At 47.6% G+C, this 23,677-nt stretch overlaps 1 protein-coding gene across 1 annotated transcript in view; it reads right to left on the reverse strand.

Annotated features, from left to right (window-relative positions):
- Nucleotides 1-4,996: 4,996 nt before the first annotated feature.
- Pmp22 (peripheral myelin protein 22) overlaps nucleotides 4,997-23,677 on the reverse strand; it is a 28,613-nt gene continuing 9,932 nt past the window's right edge. Inside the window, exons 4-5 of the mRNA XM_055594418.1 lie at nucleotides 13,633-13,773; nucleotides 4,997-6,307 (exon numbers count right to left, since the gene is read on the reverse strand). Of these exons, the coding sequence (XP_055450393.1) occupies nucleotides 6,144-6,307; nucleotides 13,633-13,773 (305 nt within the window). The 3' untranslated portion in view covers nucleotides 4,997-6,143. The remainder of the gene's footprint in view (nucleotides 6,308-13,632; nucleotides 13,774-23,677) is intronic.

Consider the following 23,677-nt stretch of genomic DNA (forward strand, 5'->3'; position numbering starts at 1 on the left):
TGTGTGTGTGTGTGTGTGTGTGTGTGTGTGTGTGTGTGTGTGTGTGTCTGGCTGGATTACTTTGGTGAGTCTGTTCCTTATCTACTGTAGTTTGGAAATAAAGTGTCACCATTCCCCAGTCCTCAAGCCTCATGTGTTGAAGCCTCAGTTCCCAGCTGGTGGTGCTATTGGTGGGCGATTGGACCATACAGATGCTAATGTTCATCAATGGATTAACACACAAATGGGTCCATAGCTAACTGGACTATTAGAAAGTGGGGCCTGATTTCAGGAAGGGGGTCTGATGCTCTGCCTTAAAAAAAAAATCTATCTTGTCTCTTATTTCTTCTTTGCTTTCTGTGGCAAGAAGGTGGGCGCGGGAAGGAATCTTTATCAAGATTAACGTAGAAAAGAAGCCAGTTGGCAGATTGGAAGCCCTTCCTCACCTCTGTTTTACACAACAAGCGGAGCATGAAGGCCCATGGTATACAAACACGGGTGAGGCCTGGGCTGTGGAGGGATTCTACACAGGAGCGTGTGGCTTGTAGCCCAGAACTTTTGGGCTTTTTCCTCAGCTCTCAGGAAAGTTCTCCCTTTCTTAATTGACTGTCTTTAGTCCTCCTTGTAACCATGGGTCGATGGTCCAGTTCTTTTCTGACAATCAAACGGACCTGGATACTCTAGCAGGTGCTCCAGACACAAGCCCACACCTGTAGCACTCTTGCACAGGCTGTGCTGCCCAGGTCTTCTGTCTCGGCACAAGTCTGGCCTAGTCAGAACAAATCCATCCAGCTGTGAACACGAACCTCTGAAACCAGACCCAAACAAGCCATTTTTTCAGTGACAGGAGGTGAACGACACAGTGTTCCACCTCCAACTTTCTTTCAGAGGCACAGCTTGGGTGTGTCCACAGGTACTCATGTTGACAGTGGTTCAGGAGGGCTCTCTTCTGTCCCTTACCACACCCATTTGTTAAACTCTCCTCAGTACCAAATGAGCCCTCTACTGTTTCCAAAGAACTCCCCCAGATTCTGACTCCTTTGAAAGAACAGTTTCCATGGCTCGGTTCACACCCATAGCCTCCTTTTTGTACGTGTGCCTGGCTCTCGCTCAGAAAGCAGTGTGCCTGCGCTCTAGTTTGCATCTTGGAGTCTTCCCAAATGTCTTCGCCATAACCTTCATTTCCCTTGATAGTGCCCTTGGTCTTCAATTTCTTCACTCTGGAGCAAACACGACCAGTTCCTTGGGGAGAGAATAAGAGCTGTTTGCTCTGTGGCCCATTTTTTAATTCACCCCGGCACTCCTGGAGCCAAGGCTCTGGCATTTGGAGTAGGAGCAGCAGCAAGCTTCCCTCAGATGGCTCCTCATCTTTGCCGAGTCAGGTGCCTTGAAGGACAAACTCCTGTATTAATGTCTTCAATGCAGCTTCCCACTTACTTCAGCTAAACCCTCATGAATGGCACTGAGGATATTCAGAGGCATTCCTGTCCACCATTGCAGTCTCTTAAACAGCGTGCTATGACCTTGAGCCAAACATGACAAGATAAAACAAAATCATGTTCTACTTCTCGCTTAGCACCATTAACCTGAGAGCTACAATGTCCTCTTCAACTGAGCATGCTCAGAAATTCACCCACCACCAGAGTGGTTTGGGTATGAATAGACTCCCAGAATAAAACATCAGTTCTTCGTTACTTGAGGGAAGTGCTGCTTTGGAAACAGCAACCAAGATATCCCTATTTGCTGCAGGGAGCCCATCATTCCCTACGTTCACGCCTCGGTCATGCTCAGTTCAGCTTTTCTCTCACCAAAGTGTGAACCCATACTCTCAGTCAGAGTCTCATTCCTTCAAGGATCTGAGCATTGTGAAGGGCAAGAGGCCCTGTCTTCCTGGTCAAAACAGGACAAGAATGAGCAAGACCCAGTAAGCATAACTCTGGTGCCTCTACCTCAAAAGTGAGTCTGTGTGAGGAAAAGAAGCCCCATACCACATTGCATTTCAGGAGTGGGTAGGAGGGTGGCATGGGAAAGGCCAAGGACCAGCTCCCCAGGGAAGAAAGCTCTTTGGCTGGACAGTGGGGAGGCAGAGCTGTGTTTGGTTCTTGAAGTTCTGTGCTGTTTCAGCCTCAGGGAACTGGGATAAGGGGGGTGTGAGAGAGCAAGCTTGAACAGCAGACTCAACTTGTCACCAAAATTCCCTAAGTGTGCCTACCTAACCTGCCTTGCTCTCTGCTCACTACCATCTGCAGGGCACTATTTTTCTGGTTTGGCTGAGGAGTGAGTTGGTGAGGTTCCTTGCCCTGTGGACAGGAGGCCCGTGTCTGCTCTTTCCAAATGTGATGCTGAAGGTGAAGAAAGAGCAGCTGTGTGAGATCGGAGCCAGACTGTGCTCAGGGTGATCGCTGAGCAGATGGTAAGGATGTCCATCGGTCTGAGTGTTTCTCCCAAAGGTTCATAGGCCCAGAATGTCAATGTTCAGTGCGGCAGAACCTTATATGGTAGAGCCTGGTGGATGGTGCCTGTGTCTCTAGCGATATCACTGTGTCAACAAATTAAATGCTGGCCGTGATTGATGAGTCAGCAGGAGAGAGCAGGTTGCCATAAAGAAAGACCATACTCCATACTCACTCCCCTTCCAAAGCCGTCTGCCTCTCCCCCATGAGGTGGTGCAGCCTGACCAGGGTCAGGACAAATAGGATCACCCATTTTTACAGTTCAAAGTAAATGAATCTCTCTTCTTTATGAAGTACCTAGGCTGGGGTACCCGTTCCAGCGACAGAAAATGGACTACGACAAACCACGTGATACATAATGGCTAGACACCAAATGGCTGGGTGTGTCCAGTCCCTGGGTGAGACAGACTCCCTGTCTGCCATACATCAGATCATAGTGAGACTGCACCAGGATGGGAGAGCCAGACAGACCTTCCAAGGTAACGGGTGACAGAGAAGCCATTTCTAGCACATTTTTTTGTAGCCTTCCTCTTCTTGTTGAAACCCCAGAGCCAAGAGCAGAAAGTAGTGCTTGGCTCCCAAGCACAGTTGGGATAGCGTTTCTGGAGATGAAACTGATAATGTCAACTAAGTTTTGAAAAACACAACTATTCTCTGTCTTGTCATCCTCTGTGCCAGGAATTTAATATAAGAGCAAACTTCAAAAACTCACCAGTATCCATGAAAGAGAATAAGCACTGAAACATTTTAGGTATAATAAAAAATAGGACACAGGCTCAGTTCCCACCAACAGGGGGCAGTAAATAACGGTTTATGCCGCTATGTAGTCAAAGACTAAAACAGGGCTCATTGAAATAACGGAGTGAGTTCTGACATAAAATGAGCTCCAGTTTTATCAGAAAATAAGACACAGAACGGTGTGTGCGGTCTGGCCTCTCAGTGTCCACTTTATAGTCATCCGTGTCCAACATATGTTGAACATTTTTTCTGGAATAAATTATAAGCAACTATTAATTTTAGAATCCTCCTGTTATTGGTTTTGTGGCTACTTGTGTCAAGAGAGTATGAGGTGAGAAAAAGGTTTTCAATTTTTTTATTCCGTCAAGATATGGATGCTATAATCCTAGATTTATATGTATCACATAATAGACATGTATATTAGTCAATGGAATTACTCAAGTGAGGAGAGCTGGAGGCCATTCTTGGTGTTTTTCTTTGTGCATTATCTACACCAATTTAAGCAAAACATTTTAATGTTTAATTTAAGTTGTCTTCAAAGACAAATTTTATAGAATGAGAGTTTTTTCAGACTACAAGCCATGAAGCCAAAGTCCTGGTTTTCTCAGTCGCTCTCACCCGCATGCCATGGCTGGCTGTGGAAATGTGGCCAAAGCCTGTGTGTCAGAAGCATGGATACAGGTCACTGTGGAGCCTCAGATGGGACTCACAACCCTGCCCCAGCTGTGCAGGCAGAAGTGTCACGTGGCTACAGGTGGCTGCCCTATAGGCTCCTGCTACTCAAAAACTGCTTTCTACACCAGCCTCACCCAGGCACTAGCTGGAAATGCAGGATCACAGGCACCACACATATGTGGATCTGAGCCCGCAACATCAGGGCTACCAAGTGGCTCAGGAGCACACCGAGGTCTGATGAGACTGACATCACCCTCCCGAGGGCCTGATGCTGGTCTTCAACAGTGACCAGCCCTCACGACAGCACGTTGTCATAAAGTCAGGCCCCCTCATACATTTGGTCCCCTCTGGATGCAACTGTTCCCTTTCCTGCCTTTTTATTGTGAGGTGATACCACCTTCCTGGGCACAGGAATTCCGGTGTGGGGGCGGTGGGAGGGAGGTCAGTTATGTGCAGGTGGAGACAAGACCCAGATAAGCAATCAGGATCTCCTTCCACACTCTTCCAAGCACTCCTCTATGCTCCTAACGCCACCACTCTGGTTTGCCTCACTCACTAAGAATTTTCTCAATCTTTCTCAGCCTTTGGTGCAGCTCAGGATAATGGATCAATAAGTGTGGATGACTACACAGCCTGACATACTGTGCCACCATTGCAGAAGGCTAGGGAATAACAGAAGCCTGGAGCTAAGTAATGCTCATGACCTTTGCCTTCTCCATGGGGGGCAGAAGCTCAGCCAGTCCTGCTTTACCACCCTTACCATTCAAAACACCATTCAGAGAATGACTCAGAAGCCCATGCTGCTCATGCCCGTCTCCTCTGCATATGAGCACAGCTCCTGGCATGCCCCCGTGTTCCCCGTGCATGCCACCAGAGAGCGCTAGTATCTGAACACGGAAGTAAGTGCCCTCCAGGTGGCTTACAGCCTGCCCCTCCCCCCGCAGCTCTGTACCCCTGGGAGCCACTGTAGAGTCACCATGTGAATCAGAGGCTCCCTCCTCCACCTGAGGGACAGCTACGACCTCACTCCTGAAGCACCACACAGCCCAAACCACCAACTGCACCCCGCTCTCCTCTGAAACTCCGACGCTCACCCTCACTTGCACCTCAAACACATAACCCATCACCAACAAAAACCCGGGAGAGACGAGTGAGTTACTCTGATGTTTATTTTAATGCATCTTAGTCCACACAGTTGGTATAAAATCAGAAAAAGCAAGCAAAAGAAAAGAAAAAAAAAAAAAAAGGTCTGGAGTCTTAGCATCAGAAGGACACCGTATATACATGTACAGTTGGTGGCCAGCACAAGTCATCGCCAGACAGTCCGTGGAGGCACAGAACAGTCTAGACCCAGAAAGCCAGGGATCTCGCAGTCCCAAGGGTCTAGACACTTGTTCTGCTGCTCCGACCGCGAGAAAACTGTGGGAGTGACGGAGGCGTTGAGATTTATTTACTGTGGTAATAACAACAGCCTAGCTAGGCACAAATGCGGTTATGAACCATTTCTATCACACACAATTACTCAGGTCTCCATTCTACTGTATGTCATAAAACTGTTAATTGAGTTTCCAGTGAGTGGTTTAAATGATTAGTAATAATAAGGAATGGTAAATCTATAGCACCATTTCACAGACTCCTTGTCTCTGACGTCTCATTTAAGTGTGCGCCCCTTGGCCTGTGCCTACAGGGACAAGGCTTCAAGGAGCCGCCAGCCATTGTTTTTCAGAGGGCTCCGGTCAGGGCGTTTCTTCATCTGTGAGTGCTTAGGGCTCCACACAGTGATTTGGGCAGTGGGGTGTTTCCTGCTTAATGTACCAGGTTACCCACAGTGTGAAGGCCTTTGGCCATTTGGGGTTGGTCCCCCACACTTTGGTTATCCTATGAGGTTGAGTGGGAGGGAGGTATGAGCTTTCAGATGAAAGGGGCCACGTGGAATTTTAACGTCTGAGCGAAACAAAAGATGAGAAACAAAACAAAGATACTGAGCTTAGTTATAGTGTTAGGATGTAGAGTTCTTTAAGATTCAACACGAGGCTGACGTTCAACATAAAAAGCAAACAGTCCTATGTACACATATGTAAAAAGTGTTATAAATAGGTTTTATAAACCATAGATATTATATACATCTTCAATCCACAGCAATCCCTACTCAACTGCGTTCTGTTTGGTTTGGCTTGAGTTTGGATTTGGGGCTAGCTCTTTTTGGTTTGTCGGGTTTGTTTTTCTGGTTTCCTTCCTCCCTCCCTGTGCACCCTATGCGCGCTCAGAGCCGAGACGGACGATGGTGCGTCGGGCGCCTCATTCGCGTTTCCGGAGGATCACGTAGATAATGCCACTGAGGAGGGCCAGGGGAAAGGCCACCCAGGCCAGGATGTAGGCGAAGCCGTAGGAGTAGTCATTGTTGGCATGCCACTCACTGTGCCGCACCGTGTAGATGGCCGCCGCACTCATCACGCACAGACCTGAGAGGAGAGAGACAGCAGGTAAGCAGGCGGTCAGTGCCAGGCTGTGGCTCTCTGCCCCCTGAACATCCACGATGCTGGGCAGGGAGAGCATTCCTACCCTGGCTGGGCCTCCCGGATCAGAAGCAGGAGGAGACGGGTGGAGAACAAGTGAAAGGAAAAGGAAGAGCTGAGAAGTGGCCATGTGACACACACACACACACACACACACACACACACACTGAGGGCCCACAGCACATTTTCTGCCTTACTTCCTTTTCTTTCACTGTCACCCTTCCCCGGGCATCTCCAGATGGGCAGCAAGGGCTCAGGCTGCAAGATGATGAGCCTTCTAGCTCTTCTCAGAAGTGGCTGGGTGTGGACATGCTGCTGAAGCTGTGAACCACTCTGCAGAAGGTCAGTGCCTTACATGACCAGAAACCGGTGGAAGTGAATCGATCCTGCAGCCTGGGTGGCACTGAGGAATAACAGCGGAGGCTAGACTCTCTGCTGAGCACAGGGGGCCTGGTTCCTTTAGTCATGCTGTCCCATGAATGTAAGTGAGCAGTGCCTATTGGTAAAGGCAAAGGGAGGCAAGGAGGAAATAAGGGGACCACGAGGGTGAGAATCAAAGCTGCAGTGAAAGGGGATGGATAAAGAGCAGCCCCGTTCTACTTGGTGACCCCCAAAGGCCAGGCCTGACACTCAAAGCCCATGAAAGAACATCAGTCACAAAGGTTGGTCAGGGCACCCCAACTCTTTGGTGCAGCTACCATGCTCAAGTCTGACCACCTGTGACCATGTGACAGCCACGTCCCTCCTCAGAGAGGAGTTGGATGGCATCGGCACCCAGCCTGGAGCTGGACAAAGCCGTATCTGTTTCCCACGGAGAACAAAGCTCTGAGACTCTATTATAAAGGCAGCGGGCTGTGTGGGATTTGTGCGGTTCCAGGGCTCCAGCTCCCGGGCCACCTACAGCTAACCTCGCTGCTATTTGGCTGCTGACATGCTGGACAGTTCAACTTTGTTTGAATAAACAGAGGGGGGATGATGTCACATAATCCACCCCGATCAGATTGTCCTTTGGCAACTCAGAGGAGAATATGCCCACTCAGCTTGCCTCCATTGGAAAAGCCACACAATAGTCTTGGGACCGCCGTGGGATGGGACCTAGGACCTGCCTCTACCTACAGAAAGCACAGAGACAGCAAAGCTGACTGTGTCATGGGAAGCCCTAGTCCTGCTGAAGGACAGCAGCGGTCCTGGGATATATTTGATCAGCCTTGATCCAGGTCCTTGGTTATCTTGTCCTATTGCTCCCTGGATGCCCCTTCTTGCTAAGAACTAGCAGGGATTTGGGTCTGAATGAGTATGGCCTGCCTGCTTAGCATGTACAAGGCCCATCCCTAGCTCCACAAGCACAAAACGAAGGGAAAATACAAAGTAGACATTTGTGACCCAGGCCTGTGAGTCTCAGCACTTTGCGAGGCTGAGGCTGGGGGACTTTGAGTTGAAAGCCAGCCTGGGCTACCCTGTGGGACTCTGTCTCAAAACATAAGAAAACCGAGACAGGAAGCAAACAAGAAAGGAGAGAAGGACAAAGAGAGTTAAGAGAAGGAGGAAGACTGGCATTGTGTTGGGCTTCCGGTGGCCTAGCTAACGAGGGCAGGGCCATAAGGAGTGAAGCATACCACAGCAGAGGGGAAGGTATGACAGAGCCAGAAAAGGAAGCATGACTATTATCATTTGGACAGGGATTCTGCGTGAGGCATCTCCTGGCCACGGGCTTGAACAATGCCTCGGCGGCCGTGTGAATCAGCTATGTCTTCATTCCTGGTAAAGACAAACATCGGTTTCCACCCCTGACCAAGAGTGATTCATTACCCAACTGGTGGAGATGTGTCATTCAGGTACCTATTGGTCAGCAAGACCCCCTGGGAGAGTGCCAAGTCTATCCGCAGGTCCAGTGAAACACAAAAACCAACATAATGGCACCAAGCATGGAAGTCACAGCACTTTGTACCTGCCTCACGTGACTGCTTCTGCAGCAACCCCCTGCACACACTCCCTAGGCCCAGAGAAAGAGACACGCCTTTTGATACTAAGAAGTCTACAAAGGAAGAATGTCCCCAACGCCCTGAACACCACATAGCAGAACAGAAGCTTTGAGGGGAGAATTAGTTCAGCCAGGTCTCAGGTCTTCAGGCCAGGTGAAGACAAGCAGGGTGGAAACTCCAGGAAGAGGAGCCCAGTCAAGGCTGAGACTGGAAGAAAGCATTGAAAACTACCAGCAGGTGGTGGCAGCGGTCTCACAGGACAGGAGGCTGGACCTCATCCAGGGCCAGGGTGGCAAGGCAAGGGGCAGTGAAGGGAAGGAAACCTGGTGGGTCCCAGCACTGCAGGGACGTGAGCAGACTCAGGACCTGGGAAGCTCCTCCCAGGCCAGATGGGATAGCACTGGAGGTGCCACCTATAATCCCAGCCCTCAAGGGGCTCAGGGGTCAGCCTGAGCTACGTCATGTCTCAAAAATAAACACAAAGGCAGGAGAGATGACTCGGTGGTTAAGAGCAATTGCGCTTTCCAAAGATCTGGGTTCAGTTCCCAGCGCCCACACGATTGTTCCCAATCATCTTTAACTCCAGTTCCAGAGGGCATCGGAGGTCTTCTTCATGGCATGCGGGTGGGGCACAGATATACACGCAGTCAAAAGACCCACACACATACAATAAAATAATAATAAAATGTAGTGTAAAGCCCAAAAAGGCAGAAGAGAGAGAGATGGGATTTGCAGTGGGCATGAGGCAGGAGGTGAGAAGGTGCAGGGGTCGGTTTGTGCCCTGGTGCAACGGCGTCAGTGAGTACAGAGAAAAGAACTGGCACAGTATCCACAGAGGACAGCACACCACGGCAGACCAGGCGATGGACTAGACGTGGGAGGAGGAGGATGGAGGGCTGAATGGGGCCGTTGGTCGCACATGCAGATGGAACCTGACGTCTCAGCAGCTGAGCAGAGACAGCTTAGTAGCAGGCCTAAGTCAGACCTTAGTAGCAGGCCTTAGTTATCAACAGTCCAGAAAGCAGACATGCAACCAATGAAAGACTCTCTAAGACCTGGGAGGCCTGTGCTGAGCATTTGCACTGCAGGGGCAGGGGCAGAAGCCACAGGAAGCTAGCTAGGAAGTGGACCCCGGAAGCCCCATCCAGAATAGTTGATAGTGGAAGGCTCAGCCCTACTCATCTGCTTTCCACCAACACCCTTAGAGCCACAAGATGCTAGAAGAGCTGCTACTACCCAGCAGGGTAGACTCTGCTTCTAAATGACCATTACTGTCCAGAGAACAGCTCATGCCGTTCTTGGGCTCCTGTCTGGGCACGGCTGGTGAAAACTCTGTTGTGATTCACTGAGAAGGGTTTTTAAATTTGGTGTCTGGTTTATGCTACCTTTGAATCACTCAAAAACAAACAGGTCCATAGCGAGCACACTAACCTCCCCATTAATTATTTTGTTCTGTGTTAATTCTTTCTCTCTCCCTCCCTTCTGTGCGTGTGTGTGTGTGTGTGTGTGTGTGTGTGTGTGTGTGCGTTCTATCATATTTCATACACAACAAAAGAAATGAAACAAATAGAAAAACTGAGACTCACTCAGGAGTCCACTGCTTCTATTCTTTCTATCCCCCTTGACCTCAATAGCTGGGACCATCCTGGCAAAAATGAAGATATTCTAAAGAGACACTTGAGTCTTTCAATCTGATGGTTATACTGTTGAAACAATGGACCCCAAAGAAATGCAGATTCCCCTAGAAAGCTCATGCTGGGAGAAGGAAAAGGCACCAGCAGTGGCAAACTTGTCTCCCTGGAAGAGATTTCACAGGGTTCTATAGACTTGTCAGAACATTTTACAAGGTAAGTCTGATGCCCAGATAATGATGGCTCAGTGGTGGGTGTGGCCACACTTTGACTGGGGCTGCTTAGATGTGCACATCCAGGGCCCTCTATTTAGACTTTGATGTTCTTTCAGGGCCCTGAAGACAGACTTGGAGGAAACGAGCCCTGGCTCTCTTTGCCCCTCTTCCCAAAGTGGCCCACACCGCATAAATCTCCTTTATCTGCTCTTCACTGTTAATGTGGCCCTTTTTTTAGTAGCTTGTGGAGGAGAGGTGGCTGGAGCTGACTTGGGACACAAGTTATGACTCCCAACTCTGGTGAGATACTTACATATCTGAGCTGAGTTGGATTATGTCACAGGGACACATTTATCGAGGCACCAGTCAGGGCTGAGGGTCTTCTGGGTGCTTGCCCAGAGCTGGTTAGCTATTGCACATTAAAACACACAGCTCTCTACTTCTAACTTGGTGTCTGTGTGGTTTTGTTGATGTTCTCCCACCTTGGAATCCTGACCCAACACAGCAAACATAAGGATAAAAATGTGTAGGAACAGTGGCACCCAGGAAACAGAAATGACTCACAAGTCTAGAAGCAGGATTGGGACATTTTCCTCCAAGGGGTTTAGAAGAATCTACAGCTTGTGAGTGGGGTCTGCTACTAGTGAAAAGGTCCTGGAAGGCCTCACAGCAAGATCAGGGCATTTTAATGGGTGCTCATCAAGTCATCAGGGAAGAGCCCACTCAGAGATACTCCCCAAGGCTATGCAGGGTAAGGCCATCTCGCCCCGAGTGAAAAGCTGAGGTTGGGCTTTTATTATTCCTCTTGCAAACTGCCAAGCCAAAGAAGTATGTGATCAAGGGATGTAGTTCACTAGGAGACTTTGGTAACGATGCGGCAAAGCCAGAAGAGCTGCTGTGACTATTCGGAAGATACAGGAAGCAGGAGAGCCCACTCAGAGGTCTCCTGTCTCTCCTAAGCTCCAGCTCACAGGTCTGAGCCATACAGACCTTCATGTCCTTCAAAGGGAAGCTCTAGGGACTGGAGAGATGGCTCTTCAGCTTAGAACACTTGCTGCTCTTGCAGAGGATCTAGGTTCAATTCCCAGCACAGACACTGTGGCTCCCAACCACCTGTAACTCCAGTTTCAGAGGATCAGAGACCCTTTCCTGACCTCCTCAGCACCAGGCATGCACATGTGTGCATTTATAAAAAAAAAAGGAAGCAGGAATTATACTGCAACCCGTAACAGTATCTTACGAAACTCAATCGATTCTCTATTGGTTTCTACTTAATGTGCCTCAGTGCTCTGAGGACCTGCCCTTCATGGAATGTAGCTGCCCACTGTGAAAACCACACTCAGGTTTCACATGCCCTCACCACAAGGCTACTTTCTCCGTCTTTCTTCCATCTGTCTCCCTGTCCACCTCCTCCCTCTCTTTCCTTCCCCAGTTGCTTTGGTTTTTCTGACTTCCTCCCTGACGTTATAGACTGTTAATTCCCAGGTATGCACTAATTTTCACCTGCAGCCACCTCCAACCCTCATCTTCTCCCCAGCTCCTACCTTCTTCCTAAACACCACCCAGGGGAAAGCTCACAAGGCTGGCTAACAACCGTTACGCTACGAAAGAACCCGGAGTCTATAGGTCAAGGCCCAGTTCTTGGTCGTCAACACGAGCAGAAAGAGCTCCCAGCAATTTCAAATGAACACCTGCAGGCCCGAGATTCCTGGGAGACCTCCCTTCAGACCTTCTTGAGGAGAACTAACAACTAAGCACAGAATGTTCTTAGGGAATCACAGCCACTGTTTTACTTTGGCATTTCTAAGTCCAGATAACGTGTTTAAGTAAGGGCCGCTCAGCTGACGACTCATGACTGAAAACAAGTCCCATGAGTGGTGAGCAGCAAGATTCAAAGAGCCTCAGGAAAAACAAATTGTGCGCTTTTAAAGCCAGAGGTGTCTGAGGGAGTGCTCAGAGCTGAAGCAAAGTTGTAAAGCGCCCCCATAAACAGACTCTGAACAGTTACGGAAGCTCTAAGAACGTCTGCGTGAATGGAAGGGCCTTAACCCAGAGGCTGTCTGGGTCACATGTGTCCTTATCTCCAGACCTCACAGCTCTTTCCCTTGGCCTTTTGTCTAAGATCAAATGTAGTATCCAGACTTTGTGAATTTTCACTAAAACGGTGTTGTATAAAAAGAACCCTGGATAATTGAAAGCAGCAGGTGAAAACGCTACCATGTATATAACTCAGCTCTGCCCAGCCCAGCAGTGTTCAGCTGAGTAGTTCTGCAGCTGCTGCCAAGCATAGCAGACCTTCACAGCTTATGCATAACAAAGGGTGTGAATGTGAATTTAACACCCAGCGAAAGTCAGAGGCAGGGCTAGGTATGTGTGGCTATGCCTTTAAACCCAGCACTCAGGAGGCAGAGACACTAGCAGATCTTCTGGAAAAGCTATCAACAGCCAGCCTCAGGCCATGTCTCTCTGTCCAACCATCCACCAAGGACTTGTGGGCTGTTTCCAATTCCCAGAGGGCTGCTTCTGTTCATGGGTGGTGATATGGCCCACTGACACCTTCACAGTCAAACAGTGCTGCACCTTTGGCTAGAATGGGAGTGTGTACCCAGACATACTCTCTGCCTCTCACTTCTCTCAAGTACTCTGCAGTCTCCGTCATTTGACAAACACCAGACAGAAAGGTAGGGGTCAATGAAGCAAGACACTGACCGGAATCTAGAGACAAAGCTGAAAGGTATCCAGAATCCTACATTCCATACTTGGGAACGGCTAACTGAAGAGACCACAGGGAGAAGGTAAAGTTCCTCCTGTATTTGCATGTGTTTTACCACAGTCTCATAATTGGAAGCAAGAGCATGGAATGCTGGTGAAGGCAACAGAGAATACAGCAGGAAGTCAAAGTCCACAGGAGTTTGTCAGGGTGACCATCTCCACTTATAGGTAAAAGACACTTTCCTGAGAACACCCTTGCCAGCACTCTGAACAGGCCCATGTTCTAAAGCCAAGATAGTTTCTTGGGTATTACAAAAAACAAAGGAAACAGTCCTCTAGGCTATCCTTGGCTCTGTGGGTTGCCTCAGCATTTATCTCTAATGATGTGCACACATTGTAACTTCAATCCTGGTGATAGATCTGGCACACTGGAGGCTTTTCCTCTTGAGTCCACAAGACTCTAACATATGTGTCTCATTCCACAGAGCAGTGGAATGTCCCCAAGTTCAAATATACATGCAAATACATTTGCATGCACACACATACACAAACACACATACACTCGTGATGGGGTTAGGGAGAGAGAGAGAAACAGAAAGACACATACACACACAGGGAGAGACACAGAGAGGAAAAGCTTCAGGATAAACATCCAATAGTCCGATTCATGAATACCCATCACTCAGGCACCAAGTCCTTCAAGGCCCATATTCCACAAGAACACAACTTACCAGCGAGGATCTGGAAGAATCCGGTGATATAAAAGCGGCCTCCTTTGGTGAGAGTGAAGAGTTGGCAGAAGAAGAGGAACAGAGACAGGACGCTGAAGATGACAGACAGGACCATGGTGGCCTGGACAGACTGCAGCCATTCTGGAGGAAGGAACGCTTGGTTAGAAAAGTTGGGAAAGGCCAAGGAGGACCTGCCATGCAAGGGGTACGTGGGGCTGAGGGAGCCTGGTTGTCTGCTTGAGCTGCCAACCTGGTGGGAGCAGCTCACTCCTGCACTTTAAGAAGAGAATTGTCAAGTCACCTTTTCTTGCCAAACCATGAACAGCTCTGGGAAGGGCTGGAGGAGAAGCATGTGTCACTAAAAGTTGCGCACAATTTGAAGTACACTGAACTGCCTTCCAGGGATTCTTCCAGACGTGCTGCTTAAGCTAGCACACGATTCGTGGCTTGTATAGTCTGAGTTGTAATTTTTGACTTTACACCAACAAAAAAAGTAGTATATAGCTAGTGAAAACAATAGTTCACGCTTAGAATCTGGAGCTTTTCCTGGGCTGGCTGGCTGTGTATAGCATAGTTCTCGGTCACAATGGGGACAGAAGCAGTGAGTGGCAGTGAGAGGCGGCTTCCAGCCAGCTAGCCAGCCGCAGTCATGAGCAGAAAAGATCCATACTGCAGTGTGCAGGGCACTCAGTTGTTAGGTAGCTTGCACACTGAAGGCATTTTTGATTCTTATTAGCATCTGTGTGTATATGTACTAGAGGATCTGAGCCATATCCATTGTTTCCCAATATTCAAAGATAACTGCCCTGTAAGTCTCTGAAGGGCTTCTTGGAAGCCCTCTACTATATTCCAAAAATTATAGTTCATAACCAATAGTCAGTAGCTAGCATTCCCCAGAGAGATCCCAGGGATGGTCTGTGAGAGCCAGGGGCACTCGTATAAAGCAGGAAGGAAGTGCTAAAAATAAAGTGCATGGTATGTTTTCCGCCAAGTCCATCTTTTTCTTGGTCCATCTTGACCATACCCTTTGGCCTCAGCACAGAGCCGTCTGTGTTCCGTCAAATCACCAGATAGGATTGCGGCTTCCATGTTCTCCCTGTCGTCAACCCCCACCGCTTTCAGCAAATCCCTAAACTTCCAGCCAAAATTCAGGCAAAGGGGGAGAAGTGTCCCCAGTGCAATGTCTACTGCAAGTTAATCTGACTTCCGATGGCCTGCAGGGGGAAGCAAGCTGTGCTGAGCTCAGTGTGACAGGGGCACACGTACGGTGTCCACCAGGTGGGCTCTACCACGACCACCCTATTCTCGCCAAAGAAGAGAACCGAAGGCGAGGATTTTTAACTTCTCAAGAAGTAACCAGTTGGTGTGCAATAGCTTAAAAGGGCACACATCACCTGCTGGTGGCAGACAGCCATACTTCCAGCACTACAGGAGGATGAAGGTGAGTTCGTGACCAGCCTGGGCTACACAGAGGAATCCTGTCACCAAAAGAAGCTTGCATCAATGCTTAGCATAAGATTCGAAGCTACGGGATCTGGATTATTTACACTTGAGCACCCCTTTCGTGAAATGCTCCAAAATATGTAAACTTTTAAACCAACATCACGCCCCAAGTCATACATGCCATACTAGGCAATGCCATTTTATGTACAAAATTACTAAAGAGACTGTAGAAAACTTCCTTCAGGCTACATATACCATAGTGTATGAAATGAATTCTATGTTTAGATTTGGATCTCATGGTCAACAGTGGATACGTGCAAATATTAACGGTTCTTGAACGAAGCCTACATTTTAAATTGTTTCTGGTCTGAGCGTTTTGGATAAGGGATACGATACTTGTGGTGACTAAATTTCAGGAGAAATCTTTCATGTGCAGAGTCAGGGAAGCTCTTCTGGAGTTTCCAGAAAGGCTTTTCCAGACTCACACTGGAAGTCTTTTCAGATGGAAGAAACTTTAGCTTGTTTGTAACTGAAAGAGATTTCCAGAGATGTTTGATGAACCCGGGTGTCACATCCCTATCCAGAGGCCTCGACTCCACCGTAGCAATGCATGCTCCTGCTTTCTCCAGTCTCTCTCTCAGCTGAGGTGAGAGAGCAGAAGCCCAGAGCAGCCCCTATTTCACTTCTAACGACTGCCACAGATGTGTGTCTTTTCCTGACAGCATGGTTTTTCTGGGGGATCACTCTGCAGTGAAGCCAGTGCTACCACAACACATTAAAACACTATCCAGCTCAGTGAGGTGAGGCTGAAGACACAAATCTAAGGTCCCAATGAAACTAGAGCTGTGGATCACCATGGCCAGAAGGCGCTGTCCTGAGAGGCAAGGCTGGAGCAGGTGCTACTCTGGGTCTCACTCTCCAGTTCTAAGATCTTTAACCAAAACAAGTGTGAATTACCGCCAGATCTCACAAATCTAGTGAAAACTTAAAATCTTTATGTGTTAAATTTACACATGTAGGGAAGGTACCCTGGACTTCATTTATTAACAACTGAACCTCATTAACATAAACCTGCATAGTAAGACCAACTCTATTCTCAGCCACAGGACCTGTGAAATGAGTTCAGATTACTCACAGAATAGCTCTTTGAGTTAAATCATTCTAGCCAGTTACCCAAGAGATATACCCAGCCAACAGCAATCGGAAAACAAAACAGAAACCCTAACTAAATGATAATCAAGATAAAAGATGAATGACAGCATCCGAGAGAACAAAATTTGAGCTAAAATATAAGGGGATCTAAAAAGAAATGCTTTCTTCTCCAAATATCTAAGTCAGAAAGTCAAAACATAGGGGCCAAGGTTACTCCTGTGAAAGGAGCTGATTCAATGCAGCAGATACATAGGAAATTTCTGTCCGAGTGATAAAAATTATAAGCGATTTTCAAACCCAACACATGGGACGGTCTTACAAACTGACTGAGTGTTGGGTACTGGGAGGAAAAAGTCTCAGGAAAGCAGAAATGAGCTAAGCATAAAATATGACCAGGAGTTAGAAATCAGAAGCTAGCCAGGGCAGAGGCTACAGCCGGGGGAACAGCCCTCACCTTGCAAACACAATGAATGCCCACCATAGAAAAATAAACACAAGCCAAAATAAATTTGCAAACTTAAAAGGGGGATTTAAACAATTCTTTAAAGAAACTGAGATGAAAGGTAAAAATTTCATCAGCAAAAAAGAGACACTAATGGCCAAAGCAGCCTTCAGAAAAGATAATGTCTGCCTTCCTATACCTTTACTAAAACATACTAAAATAGGGAGGATTGAACTGTCAACTCAAAAAGCTAGAAAAAACAAGAATGTAATAAATCTAAAACTAATTGAGTCAGTAAAGATTAATAAAATTGAAGAAATATGACAACATGTGTTTTTAATGAAATACATGGGGTGTGTGTGTGTGTGTGTGTGTGTAAGGGGTGTGGCAAACATCAGATGGTTGACAAAAGCAACACTAATGATGTTCCTGGACAGACACACTCAAAGCTGTAAGACTCCAATTCTGTAAAGAATAATGAGCAATATAATATTATTCTTCTAAGTATCTCAACTGGAAATAAGTTTACTGAGTGTGTACCCAGTTTGCACAAAGCCCTGACTTCGGTTCCTAGCACTGTATAAACCAAGCATGGTAGAAATCTAAAGTTCAAGGTAAGTGAGGCATTGGGGACCCAGGCCTTCAGTCCCACTCAAGAGGCAGAGGCAGGTGGATCTCTGTGAGTTTGAGGCCAGCCTGGTCATTCAAAGCAAGTTCCAGGACAGCCAGGGCTATTACACAGAGAAACCCTGTCTTGAAAACAAAACAAAACAAAACAGAAAGTTTAAGGTCATCCTTGGCTACCTAGTGAGTTCAAGGCCAGCCTGGGTTATATGATACCCTGTCTTAATTCCTTTTTCTTCAAAAAAGAATAAAAGCAAAAAATAACAGCTAAGAAAAATTTTAAATCAAGCACAGTAACAACAAACAGAAGATCAAAAACAATATAAAAGAAACAGAGGAAAACCAGAAAATATAAACGAAAATTAGCCGACATCAAAGATCCCCAGTGTGTCTGTTACCTTACATGTTACCTATTAGTGATACAATTAATAAAATGTATCTATATATTATGTACTTAAAATATTTTACATGCAAGGCTCATAAAATTTTAGTAAACCAAACTGTATGTTCTGGTCACTGAGAGACAAAGTTAGAGTGGAGCAGCAGGAAGACTTCGGATGGATAGATGCAATGTTAGTGTACATTAAATACAGTCCACAGACCATCAGGAAGGAAATGGAAAGTGCTGTATCCGTTGAAGTTGGGTCCCTAGCACACGGATGCACAAGATTAAGCTGCAGGAGGAGCAAAGAGCCAAGCGTAAAAATAAAAGCGCCCCAACCGCATGCAAAAACTTAAAAAGCCCAGATATGTGATTCATAAATGAAAACCATGAAGACACTCGGCCCCACTAGATAACCAGAGGATGTATAGGAAGAGTGTGACACCAGTTCTTATCTATCCAACCGTCAAAAAGGGTTTCTTTAATAGATAACATCAGGTCTGGTGTGAGGGCTCTGTGGGTAAAAGCACTGGAAGAGTCTGGAGTACAAGGAGAGAACTGACTCTCAGAAGTTGTTCTCTCACTTCCCATGCATGTACCATGACATGTGAGCACAGACAATAATTACACATAGAATGTAAAGCCGATCACGTCGCCTGGACCAAAACCATAGACTGTTCTCAGGAGTAATGGCAACACCGTAGCCTTTTATACCTGGAAACCCAAAAGGTTATATTTAAATCTTTCAATGCTTAAGACATAATAACCCAATAATTTAGTATCTGTACCCGGAAGTAAATACTTGAACAGATATTCAAACTATACTTAAAAATTTCATCAGCAAGGAACAACACTGAAAGCAAATGAATCAGACCTCCAAGCTGCGGTGAAAGCAGCCTTCAGAGGATGATGACTGCCTCTCATGCCTTCACTAGGAAAACACTTAAGAGCATGGGGGCTGAACTATCAACTCAAAAAAACTAGGAAACAAGAATGAAACAAATCCAAAATTAATTCAGTGAGATTAATGAGAGCAACCAGGAAATCAAGCAGGATGTTCACACTCTTATCACTGGGAAGAGTGGCTTAGCTTATCCCCCTAAGGCCTCACAGTCTCCTACAAGGGTAAACTATCCGCCTCAAAGGCCTGGCAGCACTCGACATGATGCGTTAGACAGAGGGGCCTTTATAAGCCCCCAAGGCAACAGTGAGTAGAATGTGCAGACAACATGGGCCAGCGTGCAAACACACCGAAAGACGGTACCCTGCAGAAAAGGAGCAAAGATCTGTCCATCTGATGCCCAGGGGAACCCCGGGGACTTCACCCATAATGACGGGGAGTTCGGTCGAAAATCCTTTCACGGGATTTGCATCTTTTGATTTCTTTTTAACAAGAAGAGAGTGTACTCCCTGCCTTTCTGAAGCCTTCACATTCACAGATTCAACCAGACAGGCCAAAGACGGTTTTTAAAAGCTGTGCCTGTAAGCATCCATGCAAAGATGCTCCTTATCCTCACTCCCTGAACAGTGCCGTGACAACTATTTACACAAACTTCTGCAAAGGTTTTGCACAAATACTACCCCACTCAATGTGCGTAACCTGAGTTCCTGAGGATTTTGGCATTGGGCTGGGAACAAATCCACACTCTATAACGACAGGCAACTTCGAACGTATTGTTTGAACACAGAAAGTTTAAAAATTGCAAGGCAACGAAGACACCGCAGTGTCAATGGTAAGAGCCGGTTCCAAAACTTAAAAGACGTGCAGGAGCCTGGGCACGGAGAAAAGAGACCCTCTTTTCATCAAGTGCCATGCCATCCATCGGGTATTGCCTAGGGACATCAGAGGACAAGCAGAGCCAGGACTTGGGGAAAGCAATCTCCATGACAGTCTCAAGACTGGCTCGGCCAGTTGGCTGCTCAAGGGGAAGCCAGAAGTATCCTAAAGGGGTCTCTCAGCTTCGCTAACATTGCTCCCCAGCCAAACCACCATCAGACTTAGACTAGAGGGGTGGCCAGGGCAGAGGGTCAGGTGCAAGATTCCATGTGAGAACAGGTTCAAGCAATGATGAGCAAAAGCCAGGCTCTCCCCAGCAGCCATATGCATGTGCCCTGAAGTGTCTTTGCTGCATGGCTCTGCTGACCACCTAGTTAACTTGTCACTTGCCTCTTAGAGACTAGCCCTTCTTTATTGTGACTTACTATCCAAGATTGCAACGATTCAAGCTGCCGTGAAAGCCCTGTTAAAGGAGGGTGTGCAAGTCGGTGCCTGAGACCCTGGGGTTTAAGCTCATTGGAAGTGGGGGAAAGCGGGAGAGAAGGAAAAAGCAATGGGAAAGAAAGCCAACCCCACTCACAGAGATGGTGCTGAGCAGGAGAGAAACGACCTTTTATGGGGTGACTTGAGGCTCCATTTCTGGGCAATCCCGTCCAGGTCACACGAAGCAGTGTTATGCTGAGGACCACAGAGTTCACATAAGCGAGATGTTCGGCGCGCTAACCAGAATTCCGAGACAAGCATTTGGCCCAACCCTGATTTCACTGTGTCTCTCCTCGGCAGCACAGAACACTGTGAAGTGTCAGACAATGACTATGACTACAGTCAGCTGGCTGACTGAGCTTTGGGGGTCGCTGGACCTCAGCAGTGACTACTCATCTATCTGCCTTTGTGGAACAAAGGCACAGCCTATTCAAGAACCAGTGGACGTGGCTGTCCTATCCGAAAAGCCCTTCCTTAACCAATCAAGTGGTGGCTTTTCTTGGCCTCATGGCTAGAGTTTGTTCACTTTTGCTAGAGCAAAGTAAGAAGCTACCGATGACAGGATAGAGAAACAGAAGCGGGGAAGAATGCTGCCAACCTGAAGTGTGTTTATACAGATCCAGTGAACTGCAAAGGCCAGTATTCCAATGGCGAGCAAGCCTGCTATGGCGACATTCTGCTCCCCACTAATTACAAGCCTCCGATAACTTGGCAAAGCCCAAGAAAACCTTGTCATTCTCCAGGCTTCCCTCAGGACTGAATGCCTAGTGGATACCTAGGGAATGTCACTAGAATTCACAGTGCCCAGTCTATGCCAATCTCAATCTTTGATGCTGAGTTCCAGAATGGAAAGCTCTCATGTTCTCAGGCGGGCCTGCTCTTCCAATGAGCTGCCAGGAACCAGGACTACAGACAACTTTCTGTTGCGGGCTGTGGCTAGAGACAGGCCCATCCCCCAGGGCACGCAGGGGATGGTGGAGCTGGAACATCCTAGCTTTCCTTCAAGGTCAGATTCCTACCCAGAGCCAGCTGAGCAGAGGAGGAAATGCATCTGCCCCCTCGGCTGTATTCTTAGCCCAGGGCCTACAGTCTAGTTAGTTAAGAGTTCAGGAAACACGAACAGTTCATCTGCTTCTGTCAGTATCAGCACAAAGCCGCCCCCTATCCCTGACCTCTGGGCAACTCATGAATGGTTTTCTGATTCAAGAAAGAGAGCACACGGAAGTCCAGAATATAGCTGAGTAGACAAGTAACTTGCTTAGCATGCTCACGGTTCTATCTCCAGGATCACCCAAAACAAAAGATAAAAATAATAAATAGCTATGTTGAAAAAGACAGAACACAGCTGGGGGAGATGGAAGAAAGCTAAGGGAGGAGAAAATGACAAAGGCAGGAGTTAGTGTCTCCCATAGGCACAGTGCTGTACTATCTAAAAGTCACATGACAACCCCAGGAGCAGGACTCCCGCCCCCAAATCCAACCCACCACCATCACACAAAAATCCTCATTTTCCCTTCTTTCTCAGTATGAATGTCATTCCAGAAATAGCTGGGTTTCCAAGCAGCCTCCACCCTGAACAATGTGGCCTCTGCCTCCCCTTCGCCCACCAGCTTGACTGGCCAGAGTTCAATGTGGGTCCTGACCCAGGGCCCCCCCCCTCCCCACAGCACACCAGATGACAGTTTGAGATGAGAATCAAGGCCTGGGCTAACTTTGCCCATGACCCCTGCAGCAAGCAAACCAAACAGAAAAGCAAGACATGGCCCTGGGACTCACAGAGGCCATTAGGACCTCTCTTGAGGCCTTTTTAGCTGGTCATTACGGAGGTGTTTTAGTGGGGAGAACCTGTAGCTGGACATCAGTGAACAGAATTGCCCAGGATGTAGAGAGAACCCTTATATCGAGGGACTCCAATGACACCTGATGGCAGGTCGAAGGTCACTAATCCAAAAAATCCAAAGTGCTTAAAAAAATCTGGATCTGACATAGGGTAAAGTTGTTCACCTGATCCAGTGTGATCCGTGCACTTCGAAGATCAACAATTATCTGCAGGCTATGACTCCACGTTATATGTAAATACACCTCGTGTTTAGACATGGGTCCCTCACCAAATACAGCTAATGCATATGCAAGTGTCCCAGCAGCGAAAGCCACCCCAAATCAGGACTGCGTCCAGCTGCAGATCTTTTGGGTAAGATACTCAACTCACACCAGCATTCAGTTAACTTTACTCCTCATTAAGAGGCATGCAGAACACACACAAACTAGCTTCTCAAGTCTGACTGTGTGCTCTGACTCCCATGTTCCTCTGTGCGCTGGGTCTTAGACTGGCATGAGTATACCCGTGCACTTGCTGGGGCTTCTGAGCTGGCTGAACAGAAGGAAGGTTCCAACGAGGTTCTGGACCTTGTTGGAAAGCTGCAGAAATAGGGAGCTCTGCAGAGAATGTTTATTCTGAGGCCCAGGCCAAAAAAGCTGATACCAAAAAGGGGGTGTGTGTTCCACATTCCAGTATATTGGCCTCTTTCGGGACACTCACAATAAGTAGTCAGTTATTACAGGCCACAAGAATCTGTAGTTTTTGTTTGTTTGTTTGTTTATATAAGAAAAGCTTGATTGACTTCTGCAGTTTAATATTTTTCAAAATGTTTGACCATGGCAGCTCACTAGAAAACATCCAGTTTGGCCACAGAAGCAGACTAGGGAGAGAGGCAGATTCAGTTGCACATCATGAGCTGTGAGAATGGAGTGTGGTCAAGGAGTGGCTGGGTTATCTCTGAGATCTTTGGGTTTTACAGGATCTCCCCACACAATAAGAACAGAAGTCCTCCACCTTTCCCAGCCCCACCAGATGTAAAAAGGCTATCATGGAGACCAAGTGGCAGAAAGAACACAGGCACCGTAGGCCGCCATCCTAGGCACACAGCCCTTCTGTGTGCCCCAGGTCCCTCGATCGTCCATCTAGTCTCCATGGTCAGCCACCTCCTTGGCTCCATCTGGATCACAATTATAAAGTACAGAGGCCTTGAGACTCTGTCCGTGGGTCCTACCTCAGCACTGACTACTAGTAAGACATCAGGGCACATGCCAGTCTGCCCACTTTGCTAGAGGTAGACCAGTGTAAAGGAGCACGGATTCCTGGGGCCTCGTCAACTTGCTCTTCCACTGCAATGTGCTGCAAGTGCCAGAAAAGCCAACAATGTGCTTGGAGGTCAGAGGCAATGCCCTCCTGTCAACCCTAGAATTAAAATCCACAAAAGGTAGAGAAGCAGGAAGGAGATGATGGGACATGGAGAGACAGCTTTTCTTTTCTTTCTTTCTTTTTCTTTTTCTTTTTCTACCAGTCAGTCAGCTGAGCCAAACCCCTGGGTTCCTCCACAGAGGCAATACAACATCACACTTGCTGCTTACCTACACCATTCAGCAGGTGACCCCGGACAATCTTACTAGCCCCAGAGAAGCCACGGAAAGGAGGAAACTGCAGTCCTCCACGGTTTGGAGAGTTCTCAGACAGAACAAAGACTGTTGTCACCCTGTGCTGGTTTAAAGGCCACTAGAAAGATTTCCAGTCCCGAGGGTGAGCAACAGGACACAACATGCCCAAGTCTAGAATAATGGCACAGAGGAAGGCAACCAGGAATGACTGCCTCCTCCAGACACAAGCTGTGGGCTGAACAAGGGAATTTCTCAAATGACTTCATCCCATAGGCTTTCTCCCACATCCCAGGCTGCTCCTCTTAAA

Source organism: Psammomys obesus, unplaced genomic scaffold (assembly GCF_907164565.1).
Source record: "Psammomys obesus unplaced genomic scaffold, mPsaObe1.curated_primary_1811, whole genome shotgun sequence".
In the NCBI taxonomy this organism is placed as follows: domain Eukaryota; kingdom Metazoa; phylum Chordata; class Mammalia; order Rodentia; family Muridae; genus Psammomys; species Psammomys obesus.